The sequence below is a fragment of the Octopus sinensis genome, linkage group LG3 (assembly GCF_006345805.1).
Source record: "Octopus sinensis linkage group LG3, ASM634580v1, whole genome shotgun sequence".
Lineage (NCBI taxonomy): Eukaryota > Metazoa > Mollusca > Cephalopoda > Octopoda > Octopodidae > Octopus > Octopus sinensis.
In genome coordinates, this window is record NC_042999.1 from 77,828,084 (window position 1) to 77,848,741 (window position 20,658).

At 37.3% G+C, this 20,658-nt stretch overlaps 1 protein-coding gene across 1 annotated transcript in view; it reads left to right on the plus strand.

Moving 5' to 3' along the window:
* LOC115209491 (mucin-17-like) overlaps window positions 1-20,658 on the plus strand; it is a 178,771-nt gene that overhangs the window by 155,649 nt on the left and 2,464 nt on the right. Inside the window, exons 31-36 of the mRNA XM_036501104.1 lie at window positions 281-1,211; window positions 4,608-4,794; window positions 8,573-8,799; window positions 14,994-15,168; window positions 15,760-16,446; window positions 18,560-19,117. Coding sequence (XP_036356997.1) covers window positions 281-1,211; window positions 4,608-4,794; window positions 8,573-8,799; window positions 14,994-15,168; window positions 15,760-16,446; window positions 18,560-19,117 — 2,765 coding nt within the window. The remainder of the gene's footprint in view (window positions 1-280; window positions 1,212-4,607; window positions 4,795-8,572; window positions 8,800-14,993; window positions 15,169-15,759; window positions 16,447-18,559; window positions 19,118-20,658) is intronic.

The window sequence follows — 20,658 nt, forward strand, 5'->3', positions numbered from 1 at the left end:
ATTGAACTCGATCTCCTCTTGTGCCGATTTACAAGTAAGCAGACTAGGCCTTTGAGAATGTAGCATTCATTGACTGATACGACCAATCAACCATATCGCTGTTAGACTGGTCTATAATGGTGCGTCCAGCTACGATTTTCTCTCAATCAGAAATAGACAGAATATTATATCTATATTACATAGTAACGATATCATATCTGTATTGTAAGTTCTTTCTTTGAAGTTTTGTACATGAAGCTGTTGCCGTTGATTTTAATGTTATTTACTTTTATTTTGCCAGTTATGTTTTCCTATGTAATCGTTGGTTGGCTGTGGAATATGACGATGGTTTAATCGAGCGTGTTTTACCAATGGCCGCCCCTCAAGATATTAAAACTTTCCAAAATTTGTTCTTCTCCAAAACTCACAAGAGTTTCTCCGATGACCATCTTTGGTTGTCTGTTTTCATGCGTCCAACTCGCAGTAATTTCACACGTGTACAGCGAATTTCTTCGATACTTTCCGTGGTACTAATGACCATGCTTGCCAATGCAGTGTTCTACAAAAGTGGTTCAGAAGCTACAAAAAGCAAATATGAGGTCACCATAGTAGGATCGGCATCTATCAATTTACAGGCTTTATATATCAGTTTCATAAGCTGTTTGATTGTACTCCCAGTTAACATTGCTGTAGACCAGCTATTCAGAAAAAGTAGGCCCAAAACCAATTTAGTTCGCAGCATCTGGGGAAAGCAACTTGAACAGACGAAGCAGCAACCGAATACCAACCAGTTAAACACTCCGAATATTTTACCTGAGAAAGCTAAGAGTAGCTTAGATGTCAAAATGGCCGAACAATTAAGGGCTACTTTAGCATTATATTCCAGGACACCCACAGTTCTGTGTGAAGACAATCAAGCACAATTTCAAGCTCTATCGCCGGCTTTTCCAATGCCATCACACTTTTCAAACAGTGAGATTGATTCTATAAGGGAAACTTATAACTTCAGTAAAGAAACAATGTCTTCGAAGAAACAGGCAACGTGTTCGAAAGACAGCCTACCTCATGGTTGCATCTACATCGGCTGGCTGCTGGTTTTTGCCAATATCGGAACATCAGCATTTTTAACGTTTTCCTATAGCATGGAATGGGGTAAAGAAAAGTCCAACGCTTGGTTGACATCTATGTTCATGTCGCTGGGAGAGAGTATCACGGTCATACAGCCAACTAAGGTAAGTGTGTGATTGTGTGTGTGTGTGTGTGTGTGTGTGTGTGTGTGTGTGCGTGTGTGTGTGTGTGTGTGCGTGTGTGTGTGTGTGCGTGTGTGTGCGTGTGTGTGTGCGTGTGTGTGCGTGTGTGCGTGTGTGTGTGTGTGTGTGTGTGTGTGTGTGTGTGTGTGTGTGTGTATCTGTTTACATTCCATATCATTCATAACTCATTTCTGGCTAAGTCCAGTTACTTCAACAAAAACAACAACAACAAGTACTAAATAATAATGTCCCTTTCTACTTATTGGCCTGAAACTTTGAAGGTGATTAGTCGGTTACATCGACCCCAGTGCTTGACTGGTACTTAATTCATTGGGCCCGAAAGGATGAAATGCAAAGTCGACTTCGGAGGAATTTGAACCCAGAAGGTAAATACGGACATAATGCCGCTAAGCATTTTTAGTGTGCTAAATATTCTGCCAGCTCGTCACCTTACTACTGCTACTACTACTACTACTAATAATAATAATAATAATAATAATAATAATATAATAATAATAATAATAATAACAACAACAACAACAACAACAACAAGTACTAAATAATAATGTCCCTTTCTACTTATTGGCCTGAAACTTTGAAGGTGATTAGTCGGTTACATCGACCCCAGTGCTTGACTGGTACTTAATTCATTGGGCCCGAAAGGATGAAATGCAAAGTCGACTTCGGAGGAATTTGAACCCAGAAGGTAAATACGGACATAATGCCGCTAAGCATTTTTAGTGTGCTAAATATTCTGCCAGCTCGTCACCTTACTACTGCTACTACTACTACTAATAATAATAATAATAATAATAATAATAATAATAATAATAATAATAATAACAACAACAACAACAACAACAACAATAATAATAAGGAAAGAGAGATACCAGTACTTAACTGGTGCTTTATTTTATCGACTCTTATAACCAAAAACTGACCTAGGCTGGATATGAACTTTGGCCGTAAAGAGCCAAAAGAAACGCTCTTGAGCATTTTTTCCAAAGCATTAATAATTCTTTTAAATTTTGGCACGTGATCAGCAATTTTGTGGGGAGGAAGCAAGTCGGTTACATTGAGCCCGGTACTCAACTGATACTTATTTCATCGATCCCAAAAGGATGAAAGGTACAGTCGACCTCGGCGGAATTTCAGCTCAGAATGAGCCAGAAGAAATGCCCCTCAAAATTTTACCCAACCCGCTTACAATTTCATCAGCTCGCCGCTTTCCAGCGCATTAATAATAATCTTTCTACTATAGGCACAAGGCCTGAAATTTGGGGGGAACAGCTAGTCAATTTCGTTGACCCCAGTGTTCAACTGGTACTTATTTTATTAACCCCGAAAGGATGAAAGGCAAAGTCGACCTCAGCGGCATTTGAACTTAGGACGTAAAGACGGGTGAAATACCTATTTCTTTACTGCCCACAAGGGGCTACACACAGAGAGGACGGACAAGGACAGACAAATGGATTAAGTCGATTATATCGACCCCAGTGCGTAACTGGTACTTATCTAATCGACCCCGAAAGGATGAAAGGCAAAGTCGACCTCGGCGGAATTTGAACTCAGCACGTAGTAACGGTAGACGAAATACGGCTTCGTATTTCGCGCGGCGTGCTAACGTTTCTGCCAGCTCGCCGCCTTACAACGCACTAAGAAAGGCAACAGCAAGTTCTTTTATGTCTCAAGAATGATAGATGAGGAAATATTACGAGAGAAGGTTAGAAAATCGGTACGGGTTTACGCAGATTTAGTTATGAGAGAACAGCTGTGAAAAGCAATAGAACGATTAAAGAAAAGAAAATGAAACGTCCCAATATGGCGAGTGCAATTTGGGGACCAAACAAGGAACCCTCCCAAATTCCCATTTACTATTACTGTCGAGAACAAATACCGTCTCCAGCCTGTATTTCCTGACTTAAAGGCTCCTATTAAGAATATACTCGTTCCGCAAGGCCAGACTCGTCATTCTAACACACATTACACTACTTAAATATGCGCCCACCCGAGTGTGTATGTGTGTGTGCATGCGTGTGTGTGTGTGTGTGTGTGTGTGTATGTGTATGTGTGTGTGTGTGTGTGTGTGTGTGTGTGTGTGTGTGGTGTGTGTGTGTGTGTGATAAAGAATACATCTAAATGATTTGCTCGACATTGTATGCATAGATGTGAGCAACTTGTTTCTACATATAATATTTCCGTCGACTCATTAACAGTGATTTGTTTCAATGCAGTACTATACTACACCACTTATGCTTTACTGCATATGTGTCTGCCTGTGTGTGTGTATATATACATGTCATCTCGTAGAGGAACTGGCAAATTATCATATCGTAGACATTAAACACAATGACAACAGTACATACATTCATACATACGTACGTAAGTATATGAAGGCTACCCCCTCGTTATCGAGTATGGCCATTGCACGAAGCTTAACTGTTATTAGTGCTGTGATCGAATGTGACTTTTTAGCCCAGCAAAAGATCTACAATGTCTTGAATAGAATTGGCAGCTAAAACCTTTACCGGTAATAGCCGGCTGTAGTTGTAACTGGGCTTCATGTAACTTTGCATATCGTTTAAGTCCTCCTACCGAATTACACTCTCTTCTACATGCCTGACAGATATGATTAGGATGGTGTGTAACACCACCACCAGTGGCCAGGTTGTCACTCATCTGTCTCGCTTTATGACTACAAAGATGACTCTTGAGTCCAGCTTTACTGAGGCAGGGTCTTGCAAAGACACTGCATGTTAGCATCATAGGAAGACACTTCCTATCTGGAAGTGTAACAGCGATGCCCTTCCTGACATCCCTCCTTACTTTCTCACGCGCAACTCGAGATTTCTCAAAAGTAGCTGTCCCCTCGTGCACAATCCTTCTCCACCCGCTACGATCAATAGCTATGCTCTCCCATGTGTCAGGAGATATGCAAGCATCTCTTAAGGAAGCCTTCAGCAAGTTCTTATACCTCTTTTTTGGTTTATGTGGGGGTCGTTCTCCTTTAGCTAACTCTCCATAAAAGAGTTGTTTTGGCATCCTTGAATCCTTCATCCTGACCTGATGACCACTCCATATACATACACACATACATACATACATTCATACATACATACATACATACATACATACATACATACATACATACATACATACATACATATATACATACACACACACACATACATACATACATACATACATACATACATACATACATACATACATACATACATACATACATACATACATACATACATACTGAACTGTCACTCATTCTTTTATTTCCTGCTCTTCTAAAAAAAAATAGAAGAATTACAATATATTTTACAATGAATACTACTATTTTAGCTAAACTTGTTGGTTTCCTTATAGATTGTTATTCTGTCTTTGATTACTTCGTTGCTGTTGAAAAAACCCGAAGAAGAAAACTACGAGGAAAAGAAAGGACAGGAACGTCTTGATGGTGCCAAAAGCCCTATTGGTAACGATCAAATTGGAGTTCGTATCGTCACTGACCTTCACAACGATGAGGAATTAGTAGATTATCAACCAGAGAAAGGTACATATAGAATGTTTCACGTTTGATCACGAATATCTCCATTCAGAACACAAGTTAATACATTAAATAGTTCTATGTGCAGGTGAAGCCCAGTGGCCAAGTGGTTAAAATGTTTGGTGGTGGTTCAATTCTGGGACTGATCGGCGTGTAGTGTCGTTGGGTTTGATCAAAGTATTTTTTTCAGGTTGCTCCAGTCTACAAAGCTGTAAATGAATACAATATTGTGTATGTGTATTCGAATAATAATTAGCATATCCAACTTAAATTGGATGCGTTGTCTGTATCGCGTTTTAACTACTATTAACGTTCAAAAATACCATCCCATGTTGACGACACGTGCTCATTAAGCATTAACTATATCGGCTGGTGAAATAATCATTTGTACCGGTGGATGGTACTACCGTATCACATGATTTCACTGTTTTTGAGGATCATCAGTGGCAGCTCAGACTCGCACCGAATGTCAGAACAAAAATTTAGTCTGACCGATATAATATAATGATGGCTAAACAGCCAGTAGTGTCGCAAAAAGCCGGCGGGCTACGAATAAATTAGCTATTAGCGACAGCTGCAGCAACTGTAACGGATAATAATAAGCTAATTATTATTGGATGTTTTGTCTAGATCACCTTTCAACTGCTACTAACGTTCTGAGATATGGCTTTTTGCGACACCACTGGCTGTTTGACCAGTATCGCCCGGCGTTGCTCGGGTTTGTTTCGACCCTTTAGAATTAGAATTTTTGAAAAGTAAATATTTTGCATTATGTAGATTGTTATTCTCTTTAAGTGAGCATTTTTCTGGTTGAAATACACGGGAAAATGGCGACACAGCAGTCAAAAAATCGTAAAAAGTAGGGATTTTCATAGAAAAAAAATGCACCTTTTTGATGTAAATAATTTTTGGTGTTAACATGGTCCGATTTGAATTTTTTCTTCTACGGAAGGAAGAGCAAGCCTTCTTCTATCATACTCTCAATTTTGGTCAACTTGCACCGCAGGGTCTCGGAGGAGATAGTGTTAGTTGAAGGCTACCAAACCTGCCATACACAGACAACTTCAGCTTTATATATAGAGAGATATCGCTTCCACTGATTTTCGTTCTGGCATTCGGTGTGAGGTTGAGTTGCCGCTGATGATCCGCACAAACGGTGGAATTAAGTGGTACAGTAGTAACGTCCACCAGGGCAGACGATTATTTCGTCAACCGATATAATCAGTGCTTAATGATCACGTGCCGTCAAGATAAGATATTATATCTGTAGACTTTAATAGCAGCTTAAAGCCGATCTAGACAACGCACCCAATTTAAGTTGGATATGTTAATTATTACCCGTAGTAATTATTACCCATTGCTAGTAGCTAATTTATATACATTTTCATTTTTCGTAAATATACATACGCATCATCTTCTTTTAACGTCCACGTTCTATATGTATGCGTGTGTGCCTATATGTATGTGTGTGCATGTGAAGGGGGGCTACGTGTGTGCGTGCGTACGTGTGTATATATATATATGTGTGTATAAGTATATATATGCATATATTTAGGTAAATATTTATATATACAAACAGGAGTGACTGTGTGGTAAGTAGCTTGCTAACCAACCACATGGTTCCGGGTTCAGTCCCACTGCGTGGCATCTTGGGCAAGTGTATTCTGCTATAGCCCCGGCCCGACCAATGTGTGTTTGTGTGTCTGTGTTTGTCCCCCTAGCACTGCTTGACAACCGATGCTGGTGTGTTTACGTCCCCGTCACTTAGCGGTTCGGCAAAAGAGACCGATAGAATAAGTACTGGGCTTACAAAGAATAAGTCCCGGGGTCGATTTGCTCGACTAAAGGCGGTGCTCCAGCATGGCTGCAGTCAAATGACTGAAACAAGTAAAAGAGTATATATACACACATACACACTTACACATATATACATTCAAATATGATTTAGAAGCAGCGCTTGGCTTGTAAATATTATCGAACGCACATACTCAATGCTTGTTCGCGCAAATGTGAGCGTGTGTGTGTGTGTGTGTGTGTGTGTGTGTGTGTGTGTGTGCACGCGCACGCGATTTGGCAGTGTTTTTAGACGTGTAGTATTTATTCAGGCGCCTTACCATCTAAGTTCAAATCCCGCTATTGTCCCCTTTGCCTTCCATACTTCCGTGGACGATGAATAAAACACCACTCAAGGACGGCTGACTGGTAGAAATGGTAGAACATTCAGTAGATCACATAGGTAGCCTTCCTTCTCTGTCAAAGTGTCTCTAATTTCACTGTACCTCTTGTGCATCCACACTTTACGTTGTTTACACGTTTTGGAATTCTTACTTACTCTTTTTCTGCATATCAAGCATGCCAAATTTGCAAATGGCAGTAGAGTTCTGTCTTTTACCAATGACTTTGCTCTTTGCAGGGCTTACAGCGAGGCGTCTCGATTATAAGCTTTGCTTCTAGCTTGAATCTTCGACAGATTCAGCTCTGAGAACTAAGTCGTCTACATCAGCGGTTCCCACTGACAAGTGTGGGAAATTCTGTATGTCGACGACCTTGAGGACTATAATGAACAGAACAAGCAGAGAGATCTTTCAATTTCCGTACCTTCTTTCTCCAGACTATTTGTGTCTTTTGTTCTAACGCTTTCTCTCAAGTCAGTAATCACTAATTTATGTTAAGTGTTACATTCTTCACTACGAAAAGACTTAGTATATTCCACCATCTATCATCTTGTTTCCCAGGTGAAAATAAAGTCTATCCAGCTTGTGTGTTTACTTAATTGGTCGATGACCAAGTGGCTGGCCATTTTCCCGAAGTTAGTGTTGCAGTTGGTTAGGTCTTTTGCCTCATAGAAATCCAGGATGCTTCATCCTTCCTCATACCTCTTACCATACACATAGCCTCCATGTACCTCCAAAGTAGAGATCATGGTATTATTGAGAATGACCCTTAAAATCACCTATTGTGATAACAAGGTCACTGTTATTTCTTTTTGAGTTGGTCGACAATAGAGCCTCATAGTGACGGTTCTTTTGTTCACTTGTCAGTCCCGATTGTGGAGCTCAAAACTGTTGCTGTCGTATTACTTATGACTAGCCCAAATTTAGTAATTCCGTCACATGCTCTCACTATCTCATTACTTTATTCATTCCACTGTCAAATACTGTATTTCAATTACTTCATCCACTACTCTACCTGCTCCACACACTCCTTACGTAGTTACCTACCGAAAGATATTTTATACCTGAGTTCTTTGTTCCTAATGAATCTGGTTGAGGCACCATCTTACCGTTTGTATACAGCACACATCCGTTCATCTGACCTGCCCTTTATTATATCATCAATGATGATGGCGGCCCTAAATTTTCGTACTTGACAAGAAGAAGTAGGTACTCACTGAACTGACTTCTAGTGGCTGAGTATTCCACAAACCTGTGTGAATTCAATATAGTCAAAGATAGGCCATTGAATTATAGACACAGTAGTTTGTCCGACAACTCAAATTCACTCTCAATTGTTGGGTGAACTTGAATCCGTGATAAAAGCACTTGTCCATGATGTTGAGTTGTTGAATCGAAAGTTCACGATTGCAAAGCGAATTTTTTAATCATTACATGTTTATTAATTTATTAAAATGCTTACATGCTTATTATTTTTATTAAAATAAGTTGGCAATATTTATTTTCACTACCAGCATTGCAAGATTAGTTAACTAGTTAGTGATTAAAACTAACTTTGGAAGAAAAATGTTAAACTTTTATTCATCTTCGCATTCTCTTTCTATTTTCAGAGTCGATAAATGCGACACCAATTTATACTCCAAATAAAGAAGCACTGGAAAAACTACGCCAGAATCGACTAACGGACATAAAGATGAAACAGCTAATTAAAGACATGTGTTTTTACCTAACCTATTTGGTTCTCCTAATTATTTTGGCAAGTAACAACCGAGATCCGCGTTCGTACATTATCAAAGACACATTGCTCAATGTTCTTCAAGCGAAACACTTACCGAAGGTGTGAAACTACTGTAGTTTATTTTACATATTGATTTATTTATTGACTAAGCATTCTATGGATGAAGTAGATGTATTATTGATTGAATACTAATGACGCATATTTTTTTACGCTAGAATGCTGAAAATTTTTAATAACTCTGGTATGATTTGAACATAGAAAGAGATGCATTTCTTATCACTCTACCTAGTTCCGCTTACCCCGTCTGAAATTATTTTTCAAAGTAAATTTTTTCACAAGACACTTTTTTTATAGTGGGGCATAGTTCAGAATTGTTCGACATGTGAAATGACGTTGCTTAATTTTTTTCTATCTTTTTTCTTTGTGAACAATAGGGTTAGTAGAATACAGTTTTTAGCTCCAGCTTCATGCTGTTATAAACCGATGAAAAATATTTTTACCTTTTAGAAAAAGTTGACAGTCCAGCTTTTTGCGAATAACTTTCCCAAATGAGCTAGAACTTAATCTTTTAATAATATCTTTCAAGTAAAATAAAATATTCTTTCTAAAGACACAATGAAACACCTACATTGAATCTGTAAGAAGCTAATAGCCTAACACTTAGCTACTTCACCTCTTAACAGTCACTAATGTGGCTAGTAATTGTAGTAAGTAATAACAGTTTAACTCTTTTACTGCAAAAAGCAGATATAACCTTTAAAACTTCATTACCGGTAACTGCAGAAAACAGTTTTATATACCAAACTACTTTTTATTGAGGTTTGTCACATTTACAACTATTTTTTTTTTTTTTTTGAAATCTGTCAAGTTTATCGAGCAACGTGACTTCCAGCAAATACCAAATCTTTTTTCTTTTTTTTTTGTAGACATTTAACATCATTTCTGGAATAACCATGAAATTTAATTTCGCAGTTAAAGGGTTAATACAATGTGATGCTTTCATTGACAAATGACATTTAAAACCTTGGTTCTCATTTATACAGCTTATTCGTCTAACAACTGCTGTAAATACTCGTTTCTAATATAGGCACTAAAACATTAGTTTAAGAAGAGAATATAGTTGAATAAATTGGCTCGGTGGGATATGAACGCAGAACATAAAGAACTGAAACTATTTATGGAAAAGTATTTTGTCAGAAATTCTGACGACTCTGCCAACTCACTTCCCTTATTGAACATGAAAAAGTGATAGTGCATAAACCGATGAGATATCTCAGAGGATTGCTGGAGAGTATAAAATGACCAACTTTGGCGTACATTGTAGAGTCTTTTCCGCCATCAGATCATTTCTAACGAGATGTTTGAAAGTTATCGTCAACAGACTGTCTTTTGACATTTTTGAAACCAATATAGAAGCACCCCAGGCATATGTCGCTGAACCTATGATCTTCCTGCAGTTTATCAGTGATTTACTTGATATACAGTCAACACTCGCTACTATGCCACCCTGCGGGACTGGGCCAAAGTGGCATAGTACCGAGAGTGGCATAGTACCGAGGGTCTGTTATCTAAACACTACATAACCAAAAATTTACTGAACATACGAATAAAAATTCATAGGGTAGGAAGTAAGGCCAATAAGAAGTTCAATGCAATGGTAAAAAGAAGACATCCAAGTTTATTAAGTTCAGATTGCTTTTAATTAATCCCGAAGCTCTCAAAAATTGTCGGCTGACGCATCTTCTTTCGGCGGATTTCATTCATTTCGTTGTCTAGCCTATCACACGCCTGCATGACACTGGGTTTTCCGCTGGTCTGCTGCTGCATAAACTTTCGGATAGTGCTTCATGCTCTCTGGGCATCTGCAAACGAAACTAATTCCTCTTCCACAATTACCTCGTCGTCTTCACTTTCCACCGGCTCTTTGTTATGCATTACCTCCTTTGCTATTTCTTCTAGAGTGAAACATGTCGGACAATACAAGGGGAGGTAACTTGTATCAGATATTACTAATGATACGAGGGGCCCGACAATAACGTTTTTCGCAGCATCGATAATCTCCTTCTTTTCCTTCAGCGTAAACTCGGTCCGCTTGCGTTTCTGAGCTGACATTGTGTGCTACTTTCTGAACTTTTCCACAAGATTACAAATACGAAATGTACAAAATGTAGGAGTACAAAATTTCGAAAAGTTGCGTACGCTTCAGTTTACAAGTGGCATAGTAGCAATATATATATACTCTTTCTTCTTTGAGCCCTCAAATCCTAATTGAGCTATAGAAGCGCGCTGTCGCACACCTCTCACCAAGTATGGTCACAATAGTTTTTCTTCCTGAACTAGAGACATAGGAAGAGAGGTGAGAGATAAAGTGAAGAAGAAGAAGAAGAAGAAGAAGAAGAAGAAGAAGAATCTACTTTAGTGATAGATGAGTAGTTTATTTATCGTCCCAGGAAGGGTGTAAAACAGAGTTGGTCTTGTAAAAATTTGAACTCCGAGACCAGAGACTAGAACGAATATTGCAAGGTTTTCTGTCCGACGATCTAACAACCCTATCAGTTCGCCTGTGTGTGTGAGAGAGAGAGAGAGAGAGAGAGAGAGAGAGAGAGAGAGAGAGAGAGCGGCAGACAGACAGAGGGAGAGAGAGAGAGAGAGAGAGGTAGACAGACAGGGGGAGAGAGAGAGAGAGAAACAGACAGAGAAAAAAAATGAAGGTACAAAAAGGAATCATTAATTATCTTTTTCCATTTTTGCTATTGGCGGGAAAATTCGCTGCACGCGCATCGCGTGACATTACTTCCATCACTTCATTACTGTGCAGGTCTGCACTTCAAACGTCATTCATGTCGTCACTGTTATTACGTTAAATGCGGCCTGTCTGCTTTCGAGTTTCTTCAAAGAAGAGCATTATCCAGTGATCCGTTTTAAGAAAGTTAAATGTCTATCAAAGGTCAAAATCCATCGAAGGCTTTCAGCAGAATATGGGGACCCTGTTTTGTTGCTACAGGCTCTCTACAAAAGAACCGAAAATTTCGAAAATAGTTGCACAAGTGTCGAACATCAAAACGCTGGACACACGAACACATCCTGCACTGATGGCGACATTGGACAAGTCCAATGTTGTCATCACATTAGACGAGTCCAATGTGATATGGATCTGTTTGAATTCAGAGCCAAGGAGCTGGAACTGATATCGCAAAGTATTCTCACTCTGTACCAACTCTGCCACTTCACCTTATATAAACGTTTATGTATGTATGTATGATGTATGTATGTATGTATGTATGTATGTATGTATGTATGTATGTATGTCATTATTCAGTTTTATTTCAAGATTTCTTGCCAATAGAGAAAGGCCCAAGGCTCCTTCACTGGAATTTCAACATCAACAGGGTAATTTTGTATGTAACGGGAAGCTTTATGAAAATAAACAAAAGACGAAGGCAGGTGGAATACAAACAAACAATTGTATTAGTATGGCGCTCAGGAGTATAAATATGCATGTATGTATGTATGTATGTATGTATGTATGTATGTATGTATGTATACGTGCAGGTTTGTATGTTTTGTTTTGTGTATGTCTTCTCATGCATATATTTGCATATCTAGACATGGCTCATATATACTTAAATTATACACTTCTGGAAAGTAGGCAGTGTGTTACATATCCCAGTGTCCCAATAGTTACAGGTATAAACCTGAACTTGTAATATGGGTAGAGTAACAGCAGATTTCTCAATAGTTCAGCATAAGTGATCTCTTTTTCACTGATCTTCAGCTTTATGTTAACATCCGCTGTGCAGTTTATTTCCACAACTGTACACTGTTTCTCTTCTTCATTTCAAATTATTATATCAGGTCTATTGTGTCTACATTTTATTGGGGTTTTCGCTGGGACATTCCACCGGTACTCCTTTTTATTATGAGTGGCTATGGTTTCCACCATATTGTCGGTTCTTATTTCTTAGTCCTCGCAGTTACCCTTTCAACGGATCTCGTTATACAGTGTCCTGACTACAACATCATGTATCATCGATAGATAATACCGTGATGACATTTTCGGACAACTGCTTATGATGTGTGAGATATCTTCGGTGTTAAGTCCACAAAGTCTTCATCGGTTGTCACATTTAACTGCTTTTCCTGCATCACTATCCCTTTTGTGCATCCCTTATGTATGTCTGTCTGTCTGTATGTATGTATGTATGTATGCATGCATGCTTGCATGTATGTATGTGCTTCTGTGGGTATGAGTGTGAGTGTGCACGCGCATGAGTGTACGAGGGTGAGTCTGACTATTGATAACGTAGCAAATAATATACAAATTAGTTCTGATTCCATCAATGACATCATTCACAATAAACTCGGCTTTAGTAAAGTTTGTGCAAGATGGTTTCCAAAACAACATACAGAACTGCACAAACAAAATCGTTTCATAATCTCAATCGCTTTTGGATGCTGTGTGTAACGAAGGGACACGTTAGAAGAAGCAGCTATTGGTGACGACTTTTATAAGTACCCTGGGCAAAATAAATGATGACAAGTTCGCGCGCTCGCATGTGCGTGTGTGTGTGCGTGTAAAGAGAGAGAAGAATGGTTAGGGTCTGGAGGAAGAGTCAAAGGGCTGCCTCTCTTATGATCGGTGTAATTAACGTTCCTTTTGAACATTTGTAAGTCAACATCAAAGACTATTATAGCAACAATAAGAATGGCAGAGAGAAGAGACAATGCTATGTCTTTAAGTGAATCTATACCAATCAGTGGCCCTTTTCCCGATGTTGTTTGGGATGTCTATATGTGCTGCTGCTGCATCGCCCCTGATGTGAGAGAAACATTCCGAAGTGGATCTCATTTAAGCTTTTAGAAGGCCAATAATTGTTGGGGATGAAGCATTTTCTCACATTTATGATGTAGCTCTTACTATGTTAGAGACATGATTTCACCAGGAGAGGTCTTCAGTTATAAGCAAACTCAACGGTTAGGGCGATTTTGGGGGGTTATATTGAGACGGTAGTCATGACTAGAGAAAATATGAAGCAATTGTATTTTCTTGTTGAAAGCAACAACACTGGTTAATTCCATTGAAGGGTGCTTTCGATATATATATATATATTACCGAAGAGCACGTGGTATTACTTAACCGTGTTGTTATAATATCCGATTATTTAATATCCAGTACGAAACCGACTGGTAAGATCGGTTGAAATGGCTATATAATACTGTATACTTTGATTCATATACGCATAAATGGGGAGGGTGTATGTATATGTGTGTGTATGTATATGTGTGTGTGTATGTGTGTAGGTATTGTTAAAAGAAGAAAAGGAAATGGAGATAAGGAAGTTAATTATTTATTTTTAACAAATTCGTCATCTTCGCTTCGTACAGACGTTTCAATTAATACTCAATAATTTAATTACAAATTTGTACATTAGATTTACATTTATGTGACATGAGCATAATTTCATCAGAGGAAAAAAAAATGATGTACCTTGAGATGTTATATGCGGACTTGTCAGCTGAAATGAATTGACACAGTCTGCATATAACATCTGAAGGTACATCTTTTTTTTTTCCTCTGATGAAATTATGCTCATTTCACATAAATGCAAATTTAATGTACAAATTTGTAAGTAAATTATTGAGAATTAAATGAAACGACTGTAAGAAGCGAAGATGACCAATTTATTAATAATAATTGTTAACTTCTTATCTCCATTTTCTTTTCTTCTTTTAACTATATGCTTCATATATACCTATTGTTTTAAGGGAATTTCATTCCCCAACAATGCTAGGTGTTGAACCTGTATTTCCTTGGATGCAACCATCCTTTCACGAGGTTAACATATCCTCTAATTAAATATATATGAATACACATATATATATATATATATATATATATATATATATAATATATATATATATATATATATATATAATATATATAATATATATATATATATATATATATATATATATATATATATATATATGTATATATATATATATATGTATATATATATATATATATATCTATATATATATATATATATTATATATATATATATATTATATATATAATAATAATAATAAATATTAGGGAATAAATCCAAATTTACAGGGAAAAAATCAGATTTAGGATTAAATCCAATTTTATAGTAAAATATTATAAAATATTATTAGATATATATATATATATATATATATATATATATATAATATATATATATATATATATATATATATATATATATATATATATATAATATATATATATATATCACCATTAATTTTAGGTCATTCGATATGCTCAGTTCTGGAAATGGGCCAAAGGAGTCGTTGTACCACAGACCTATACATCAACTTTGGCGAACGGTAAGAATGCTACTCCGCAAGACTTCCAAATGCTATCCTGTGGAGCAGGATACCGTGTGGGACCGGTGCGTTTGAGACAGCTGCGTGTTCGTGCAGGTAAGATTCTAAATTTTGACCAAAATGTTTTAAATCTTGAAAGAGCTAGTAGTGATGGAATCGATATGGTATCGGACATCAATCGGGGCGTATGTAATTCATCCAGTATGACCATATCACCGCTACTGTGTTGTACTCATGGTCAATGGGACAATTAACCACAATATTTTCGATCTTCCTAGCTGTATGTAGGTAGCATTGTCAAGTACAATTGTTGCTATAAACAATAGAAAATTCAACTCGCCTTGTAAGAATTTAGAATACAGCGAGAGACAAACCTGATTACTTCGGAGTATTTAGTCGGACATTGTATACATTCTACCAATTCAGTCATAGTTTATTTTACATTTTGGTTTCTATTTTAACAGGTCAACAGGTCAACTTAATCGGTTTCTATTTTAACAGGTCAACTTAATCGGGTTTTATTTAAAATGTCAGTTTTTAGTGATTATACATTGAATTTAATCGGCTACAATACAAACTTTTGATATGATTGAAATTGGTGTAATATGATTAAATACTGTAACATATTCTTCTGTATTTAGACACCAGCCGTTCATTTAATATTAACTTTTTTTTCTATTTATTTAGGAAAATGCCATACTCTCTCAAAATTCTATACTACCAGAGAAAATTGCAATCGTGATTATTCATTTCACACCGAAGATACGACAAATTATACTACAAGCTGGAAGGAATTACAACACGGAGACAAACCAATAAAATTGCCATTAAATTCCGGTTGGCGATATCGACACTATACTGAAATTGGCGGAATTCCCATTGTAGGAGAAAAGGCTGTCTATAGTAGTAATGGTTATTGTAAAGATCTGACTGGAAGTCCAAGTAGAGCCATGGCAGCACTTGATGAACTGATAAAGTTACGTTGGCTTGATAATAATACAAGAGCAATATTTGTCGAATTCACTCTGTACAATCCCAATATCAACATGTTTACTACAGTCACGGTGATGTTTGAAACTCCGACCTTGGGTGGAATGGCGTCTAACGTGATTATAAACACTTTTCGATTATATCCGTATACTGGCAATTACGGGATTTTCATTTTGGTTGTGGAAATTATTTGTGTCATTTTCATTATCATTTTCATCGAGCAGAAAATCCAGACGGTTCGACACTTGCAAAGGAAGTGTTTCAGTGATTTCTGGAACGTCCTTCAGATACTCAACTTGTGTTTCTCTATCATAGCAACAACCACGTATGTGATGCGCCATCTATTCACCATTTCGGCTATAAAGACCGTAAAGAAATTAAGAGGTGTGTCGTCGTTTCTATTTTATTTTTTTGTCACTAACATATTGCCGAAAAGATGCACACCGATGTGTGTGTGTGTGTGAAAGAGAAAGAGAGAGAAAGGGGGAGAGAAAGGAGAGAAAAAAAAACTAGTTTACTAAAACCATACCATATACAACTGGATATATGTCATCTTGATGGGTTGTAAATCTGAGACATAGACATGCATGCATATACATTTCAATAATATAACCAGCCTTGACCAATGTGAACCAGTGCATTGTAGATACAAGTAACAATGGAGTGTGACAGTTACTATTTCCTAATCAGTTACTCGATATAATTTTGTGTGTGTGTGTATTCGAATTACAGTCTACTGTGGTGAAACTGAACTTAAGCTTTCTCCTCTGCACTCTGATTACACTAATCACTAATATCAGATGCACTGAGGCATTTATGATCCGTAATTAATGCCGGTTACTTGTGACTTGAGAATTTAGGTACAGTAAAATGAAGAAGAGAAACACCTTCGCTTAAACAGTCTTATTCTTCATTCCATAAGTCGATATGAATATATAATTCCAGCCATATATTCCTGAGAGTAACACAATTCGCGTCGCTCCCTCCTTTATCCCTATAAACCATCAAATACAAAACCTTTTCTATTGAGCATACTTTGTTTGTTTTTCATTTGATGTCACTGTCTTCTCTTGCTTGGGTGTATGCATAAGTTTTCTTCTGAAAGACATCCAGTCACTATTATTGTTGTGATGTGTTTATATTTCTGACCAAAAAGATTTGGCCTTGCTACCATTTTGGAGAAACTGTTTCCTGGGTACTACTTTGCAGAGTGCTGAAAAACTCTTTCCGATTTGCAGAAAAAGATGTTATTCTAGTTGTGTTTGATAACTTAACACATCTCTTGACTTAGTGACTTACAGTCAACCGATATAATCAACATACTCTGTGCAGCTGGAAACCATTTTACCGTTATTTCTTTATTACTACTTTAGTTTCCTTTATCCTAATTCTCTCTCAGAATCCCAGCACAATGATTTTCAAATCATCATCATAATTATCTATATTATTGTAATTGTGGTTCTTATAATGTATTATCATTATTATCGTCATCGCCATTATTATTATTATTATTCTTAAAACAAAATATAGTCCGTTGTCTTCTGTTGAACCGGGGTCATCCCTTGACCCTAGGGTCACAGTAGGTCCTCATCTCATGGGGAGTACACGGCATAAAATGTGTGCGGAACCTAGCAACACTATTTTCTGAAGTTCTCCCACGTTAACACTGCAAGGGTATTATTATTATTATTATTATTATTACGTCAGCAAGGTCGAAAGAGGAATCCTGACGATTGGGCTACCCAGGATTTCCTTGCATCTAGCCCAGGCCTGCGCAAAACTGGAGAGGACAAGAAATGTAAAAACCAGACTGGATTAGTTTATGCACAACTCCATTGTCTTCTGAGACAAAAGGATGCCAACAACAAAGTAGTAGTAGTAGTAGTAGTAGTAGTAGTAGTAGTAGTAGTAGTAGTAGTAGTAGTAGTAGTAGTAGTAGCTGGCTGAATCGTTAACATGCCGCTGGGCAAAATGCTTAGCAGCATTTCGTCCGTCTTTACGTTCTGAGTTCAAATTCTGCCGAGGTCTTCTTTGCCTTCCATCTTTTCCGAAGTCGATAAAAATAAGTGACAGTTGAGCACTTTTATCACATATTTTCACTGCACTACCGAGCACAGTTCTATGTGCCTTGCGTATGTGCCATCTTTGTTGTAATGCTCTTATTTTTATTGTATTGAAAGTGTTCTATGTAGGATGTGTGCAGTGCCTAGTATTGCTATTTTCTGTATGTTATACTTGTTAGTCTTGGTGTTTTTGTTATGTATTTGTCTAAATATTTTTTGCCATATCTAATGCACCTACCATAATAGGAATTGTTTCTGTTTTTAGGCTCCACATTCGAGTTACCTCTATTTCCAGAACTTTGTATTTTGAAAGTTTCCCCGTTTCTTTTGGAGAAACATTATCATCTGCTGGTATTGATGCATCAATTAAAAAGCATTTATTATTATTATTATTATTATTGTTGTTGTTATTTCTCTTGTATTTATTTCAACAGGAGATTTCTACAATTTCCAGCAACTTTCTTTCTGGAGCGACGTCTTTACAATATTCCTCGCCTTGGCCGTCTTCCTCACGATTTTGAACGTGATTCACCTGTTACGCTTCAATCGAAGAATGTCCATGCTGTCGCAGACTCTCCGGCAATCATCTAAAGACTTGTTTGCTTTCTCATTCGTTTTTGCTGTGCTGTTTTTCTCTTATGCATGCGTTGGTTACCTCTTATTCGGGAAAGTTATCACGAGCTATTCAAGCATTTCGATAAGTATAATGACTCTGTTTATGTCTATCTTGGGACAGTACCAATATGAATCAGTGCAAGCAGTCAACCGCATCCTGGGACCAATGTATTTCTTCTCGTGTACTATGCTAGTTAATTTTATTCTATTTAGTGTTTTTATCACGATACTGAACGAATCATTCTCACTGGTACGAAGTAATATATCGAAGCAGATAAATGATTATGAAATAATTAACTACTTTCACGAATATGTCACGAAGTGGATTGGTACAGATCATGATCACCTTTTCAATAAACTTCTAAATAAAAAAACCGGTAAGTATTCTTTACAAAACAAGTACCCTAAAGAAGGAAGGTAAGCTTTTGGTTAACAGAATCCGTAATCTGGTTTTTATTCATAAAGTTTAACAATTTCCTTTAGTTTAAGCTGTCACTGCTCTTAAGCATAAATATAATGCGATCTCGTTTTTCTATGTGGTAAGTATATATAGCTACGCATCTAACAGGATATCAATATTTATTTTAAGAGAGTATCGCTCAAAGCCAGCAATCCAATTTCTTCAAGGTTAGGAAAATATGTGCATTACATTTATTTGTCTCTTCCTTTCTCACTAATAACCCTCCGCTATTGATTACTCATAAGTTCTCGGCAATCTCGGTTTCAGCTACGAGTTCAGTTTATTTTAAGTACTCCTCATACTTCTTGAACCAATCCATTTGACACGAATTGTATGTGATTTCTGGCTATGGAAAATTATCTCTGCGAGGCTGATTTACGCTTTTCCCATTGCCTAACGACGAAGTTTTTGGTGATGATCCAATGATTCATCGAGGAATACAGGAGTCTTTTTGTCAATTTCAAACAGCTATGAACCTTCAAAATGGTAGATTCTTTATCACACCCTACAATCTGAACATGCCGTATATCATTTTAGTCTGGAGTTACGCTGTACGACTTGCTATGTGTTGTGCAGTTGAACATTCAGAGTATTTTGTATTGTATCTCTTTCATAATGCTATCAGTTCCTATATGATTGACGGCTCTGGTAGTAGCACCAGCGGAGGCTAACCAAAACTCCAAGAATACTACTAGGTATTGTACACATATTAATTTCAATACGATGGAAAGAACAAAATACAACACTACAAAGCTCACAGAACTGTGCACTTTGGTGTAGCGAAAGCATACGGGGGAAAGATAATACCAAGGAACTCTTTAATAACTCTTTCTACTATAGGCACAAGGCCTGAAATTTGTGGGGAGGGGACCACTCGATTACATCGACCCCAGTGTGTAACTGGTACTTAATTTATCGACCCCGAAAGGATGGAAGACAAAGTCGACCTTGGCAGAATTTGAACTCAGAACGTAGCAGCAGACAAAATACCGCTAAGTATTTCGCCCAGCAGGCTAACGATGCTGCCTGCTCGCCGCCTTCAGAAACTCTTTAATAATAATAAGAATAAGAAGAATAATGATAAAACTGTAATGATTGTACCAGTAGTAATTCATACATTAGGAACTCTAAAGATATAGACATATGGTTGAAGGAGATTGGAATAGAATGTCTTGTAGAGTTTCCACAGAAAGTTTGCCTCTTAGGGGCAGGAAAGATTATCAGGAGGGTCTTAAGTACTTGAAAGACTTTTGGAAGCTTGTGAATACCTAACAGGTAGTAACCTGCTACCTACATAAATTCTGCCAGGAATAAGAACAAACCTGTGTCAAATCAATGATAATAATAATAATAATAATAATAATGGTTTCAAATTTTGGCACAAGGCCAGAAATTTCAGAGGAAGGCTTAAGACGTTTACATCGACTCCAGTGTTCAACAGTTCATCGACCCCAAAAA